Here is a 5,478-nt window from a genome sequence, read left to right on the forward strand (position 1 = left end):
TTTGAATAAAAGAAGTTATTTTCATATACAACAACACACTTACTGACAACCCCTGTAGAAATGACAAATTAACAAACAAAGGAACAGTACAATAGAAACGAAAAGGGTATGGCGTTTTGACACATTTGAATGATACCAAGTACATGTCATCAAGAATCACTGAGACAACAAACAAAGCCCAGCTAACTTCTTCCCTCCCCACGGACAATGGTGAAAAAAAGAAGTGGAAGGTATTTGTCTCCGCGACTTCACTTTGTTTTCTGCTTCAACACTTGTCCAAACTTTTCCTTCTCTTTATTTTTCTTTTCTTTTTTGCTTTGTAAATTTATTTATTTATTCCTAATATCGATCATTCATAAATGGAAGCTACTTGTGGGATCATCTTCAAATACAAGCGGGGAGAATGTATTGTATTGTATTGTATTCCCCTGATTAGGAGGATGTTTTGGTGACATCTTTGGTAGATCTATTGTATTTCATGTGGCTATTAACCAGTTGCCCAGCCGAGATTGCCGACATGAGGGATAGCTCCCCAGCAAGAACAGAACCAGCTACTACTGTGGCCAAGAGCCTTGCATTTGACCCTGGTGCCTCTCTGTTGGCACCTTTCACTCCTAACAAGTTTAAGCAAGCTGACTGAGATGCAAGCTGAGTTCCACCTCCAACGGTACCAACCTGTATCCAAGTAAATACACAATAAATATAACAAGAAGATTCCACAAATACTTTAATAAACTGAATTGAGGACAGGACACATCTACGAGATTGTCGTCTCCAACTGATCATAAATAAAAGACATTGTTTCGTTGTAAGGTCTCACAGACTAACACTAAATTGAGATATTTCGAAAAACTATCTCACGACTAAATCTCGAAAGTGTTTAGTCTAATTCTTATACATAAAACTCATTAATTTGATGATTTAAAAAGAAAGAACGACAAAGAGAATCAGAAATTTGCATCAAGAAAATGTTAATTACATACCTCAATGGAAGGCATTGTAACAGAAATATGGAGGTCCTTGCCATCATTTACAGCCTCCATCATAGTGATGCAGTGCGAGCTCTCTATGTTCTGGGCTGGATCCTGACCAGTGGCTATAAACACAGCAGAGACGATATTGCTGGCATGGGCATTGAAACCACCAAGAGCACCAGCCATGGCAGAGCCAGTAAGATTTTTAAGCATGTTCAGCTCCACAAGAGCAGCAACTTCAGTTTTCAGAACTTTCTTCACCACCTCTTCTGTGATAATTGCCTCACAAACTACAGACTTTCCTCTCCCCTCGATCCAATTAACTGCTGATGGCTTCTTGTCCGAGCAAAAGTTCCCTGTCACAGTTATTGATAACTTTAATTAGACAAACATCTCTATTTTAGGGGGAACAAAAAGCAGAACCAGATCACCATATTTTTCGTTATGAAAATTATTTTTTTGAAAAATTTTGCTACTCCTATTTGAAACAAATTACTATAAAGGTAGATGGAATACCAGATATGCCGATGACATCCATGTCGGGATATTCATTCTGAAGGTAATCAAGAACATTTTGTACACCTTTGGACACCATGTTCATTCCCATTGCATCACCGGTGCTACATACAAATCTCATGTACAGATTCTTTCCAGCAATTGCACACTGAATTCTTTGTAATCTGGCAAATCTGCTTGACCTGCAACATCCCATTCAAATACAACAATTAGATAACTACTATGAAAACACAATATTCGAATAGTTTAACAGCTAGCATGCACTTACTGGTTGAAAACATTAGCAAGTGTCTCAAATTTGATGGGATCTTCAACAAAGAACTTCAACTCTGCTGCCCTTTTGGCTGTGCCAAACCTGACACATGGTGCTCTGGTCATCCCATCACGGAGCAAAATGCAGGTAGCACCACCAGAAGCATAGATAGCCTTGCAACCCCTATTGGTGCTAGCCACTAAACATCCTTCTGTGGTTGCCATGGGCACTGAAAACTCCTTTCCATTGAGCAACAATGGCCCTGCTATTCCCACTGGTATCTGCACGTACCCGATTGGCATCTCACAACACTGCCCAAGAATAGATTCATAGTTAAATCCTTCCAATGGTAGCCCTTCTAGAGACTTCCCTGTAATCCTCTGCATCACCTCCTTCCTTATCGAAGCAGCGCGCTTACAATCACCGAGCTTGGATTCCAATGAGTATGACGGGATTTTCCCCTGCACCACGGATTTAATTATCTCTTCGTCTTCTTCAGACGAAGCTGGTGTGATCAACGGGGCAGGTTTCTCTGCTACAGACATAGCAGGTTGAGGTGGTGCCATTGGGGCAATTTGTCGAGCAGGTGGTGCACAGCCAAGAGTAGTCGCAGGTCCACAACGACTATCTTCCTTTAATAGAAATTCCTCATCATTTTCATCCCATGAATCATTATTCCCCCTGGATACAAACGTCTGAACAAACCCAATCCCAAAGAAACCGAGAAGATAAATGACAGAAGCGATTAACGAAACAATAGCACCCAATTCAGAAAGCGTAACCACGTGTAAAGGTGTAGAATTCCTGATTTTCTCACGCCACCTTGATAGAAGAAAATACATAACAGAGAAAAACATGGTGAAAAACAAGCCATTAGTGAGATACAAAGGAAGTGGGAGAGCATCGGAAGCATCAATGAGAAGGGTATTGTTGTCCTCTTGTTGTTGATTTTTATGGGGTTTGAGAGGTTTTTCATCGGCGGCAAAGACCTTAGATGGATAAACAGGCTTTTCAGATCTCCGGCGAACGTCCATTTTTCACCGGTAAGTCTGCCGCCGGTGGGGAAGTGAAGGAGGAGAAGAAAGTGTTGGAATTGGTTGTGTGTGGGGGGATATATGATTGACAAGTACTATTTGTTAAGAGTGATGGGATGTGAGGAAAAGAGAAGATGTAGGAAATGTATTTATAGAGAAACCCGGTTGCCGCGCTGGACTTTTCTACCCCTTTTTTTCATTTTATATTTTGAATGGAGTATTATCTTCTACAATATACTTAATTTGGTTAAGTTAATTTTATATAGTCAAGTTGACTGGTGAAGTGTAAATGTTGGGCAGCATAGGAATACGATTATGTGAACCCGCTCTTATGAAATAACTCACAAATCATATATTTAGGTAAATCTACATTAAGTTAATTCGGTATAATGAATACAATCCAAAAGGCCAATCCCTTATTTTCATTGGTAAGGGTAGGGGTGGGTGTTCGATAGTCGATTCGAATTTATCAAATTTCGAGTTAGATAATTGATAGTTAAAAGTAGATATCAAACACTAAAATTTTAAATATCAATTTCGTAATTTGATAATTGATAAATTAAATTTCGATTTGAGATGGTATTCAGTTATACCATATTGAAGGTATAGCCGATTGTATTACAAAGATAATACTATTTATCCAATTATTTTTAATTTTTTATGGAAACACGATATAATAGAAGATTAATATTTAAATATTGATGGAGTAGTGAGGGTACATGTGGTGGAATAGGTATATATCCACATAAGAATTAGTTAAATTTTGCATGGTTTGATATTTGAGGTTTGAACATTAAAATAGTTAGCAACATTCCTTATAGTCAACTGAAAACAACAGTGGAAAAAGACAAGGGAGGTATCTTAGCAATTTTTACACAAAATTGATTAGTTATTTAATTACTACTACTCCTTTGCTCTTTGCTATGCCATCAAACAAGCTAAAATCCAATGTACCTGTCTTTATTCCTTTTTTTTTTATGTATATTTCCATATCCTTAATTTTAAAATTTGTGAAAGTTGGGGGTTTAAGACTATATTCTGTTGAACAAACTAGACTTTTGATTTTATCACGTTGAAATATATTGTTAGGCAAGTGTCAAATTATACTGTAAAGTTTTGTAAGCAATTATTAAAGGGATAATAGTAAAAATAATAATAATATATTTAATGTAATTTTACTGGTGGAGTTTTTAGAAGAACATAGTGTACGCATATCTTATTTCTATCTCGAGAGGTAGATAGGTTGTTTTTGGTAGAACATTGGCTAAAAAAAGAATTAATAGGAGTAAAGAAGTCATATGTCAAAATTACTATCAAAATATGTTAAAAAAAGAAACATAGCTATAACAAAATAGCATGATAATCAAAATATAAGAAACAACAAATAATAACATACATTAAAAGATTAAAAAAAATCATTGATGAATAATACTACAACTATGAATAAGGATAGATAAGTGAGACAACTAAATAATAATAATAGGAAACATTTTGAATGTAATGTAGTTTCCTCTCATTGTTTTTAGGACGGTATTGAATATAAATAAATAAATAAATATGTGACTCAACAATATATTTAACTTTTGAACAAAACAAGTAAATTTTTTATATATGTAAAAGGAAATACATAAAAAAAAAATGTATAAAATGAAGCCAACAAATAAAAGGGATCAAAAGTGGGAACAAAGGGAATCTAATTACTAAGGGACGTCAGTGCATTAATTCGGTAATTCCTTAATTAGGAACTTTTCTAATTACATTATGGTGTTCTTCTTTCTTGTCTTTTCTTTTTATAATTATATTGTGAAATGGAAGAATATTAGAGCAATTTACTAGAAGTTGAATAAATTGCAGGCGATAAACTTTGATTCAGCCTTTATTTGGATATTATTATCTAACTTTTGACCCAATTAATTCATATATAATAAGATATCCAATAATTAGTTGAAGCCCTTCCGTCTGCCTTCCCCTTACAATTTTATTATCATCATTTTTAAATCTATAAATAATTTAATATTTATTCAGAATTAAAATAGTCGGGGATACACCTTATAATTCTAATTCATGATATTAGTAATGTAAAGAATTTTAATATGTTAGTAACATGATTAAGGATATAATTGCTCTTTAAAAAATCCACATCCTTTTATTATATTTGTGGGGATATTTTTATAAATATTTTTAACTAATAAAAATATTACTAATATCATCATTATTACTAATATATCATATTCAACATTATTCTTATACGTTCTATTAAACAATCCATCACATGTGTTAATTTTAATTATGACCGAATTGCTACACTGCCGTATGTGAACATTCTTGAATCAGGTAGTAGGGATTTGTCAGCCTAATTCAGAGATTTGATTCAAAATTTGAATGCATAATATATAAACGAGATCTTTAATATGACGTCAGTTGGTAATTATGACCTTTAATTTTGGTTGTGCATAAGTAAACCCTTAAACTTGTATAAATTAGAGCAAATAAATACATTCATCCTACATTACACCCTACATGATAATTTTGTGTCCTACATGGCGTTTTACGTGTATTATGTCACGTAAGACACTTGTGTCTACTTGTTCAATTTTATACAAGTTTAAGTGTTTACTTGTGCACATTCAAAGTTGAAGGGCATAGTTGTTCACTGAAGTCAAGTTAAGGGTCATGTTTATGTATGATGCCAAATTTGAAA

The 5,478-nt window shown here is 34.4% G+C and overlaps 1 protein-coding gene across 1 annotated transcript; it reads right to left on the reverse strand.

Moving 5' to 3' along the window:
• On the reverse strand, nt 1-2,902 carry LOC125834601 (3-hydroxy-3-methylglutaryl-coenzyme A reductase 2). The gene is made up of 4 exons (XM_049513738.1): nt 1,759-2,902; nt 1,491-1,672; nt 984-1,330; nt 1-675 (listed from the first exon to the last, which is right to left on the reverse strand). Exons 1-4 carry the CDS (start codon nt 2,775-2,777, stop codon nt 433-435), a joined length of 1,791 nt encoding a protein of 596 aa, XP_049369695.1. The 5' UTR covers nt 2,778-2,902; the 3' UTR covers nt 1-432.
• Nucleotides 2,903-5,478: the final 2,576 nt, after the last annotated feature.

This window comes from Solanum verrucosum, unplaced genomic scaffold (genome assembly GCF_900185275.1).
Source record: "Solanum verrucosum unplaced genomic scaffold, falcon-dt-bn FXZP01000287.1, whole genome shotgun sequence".
NCBI lineage: Eukaryota > Viridiplantae > Streptophyta > Magnoliopsida > Solanales > Solanaceae > Solanum > Solanum verrucosum.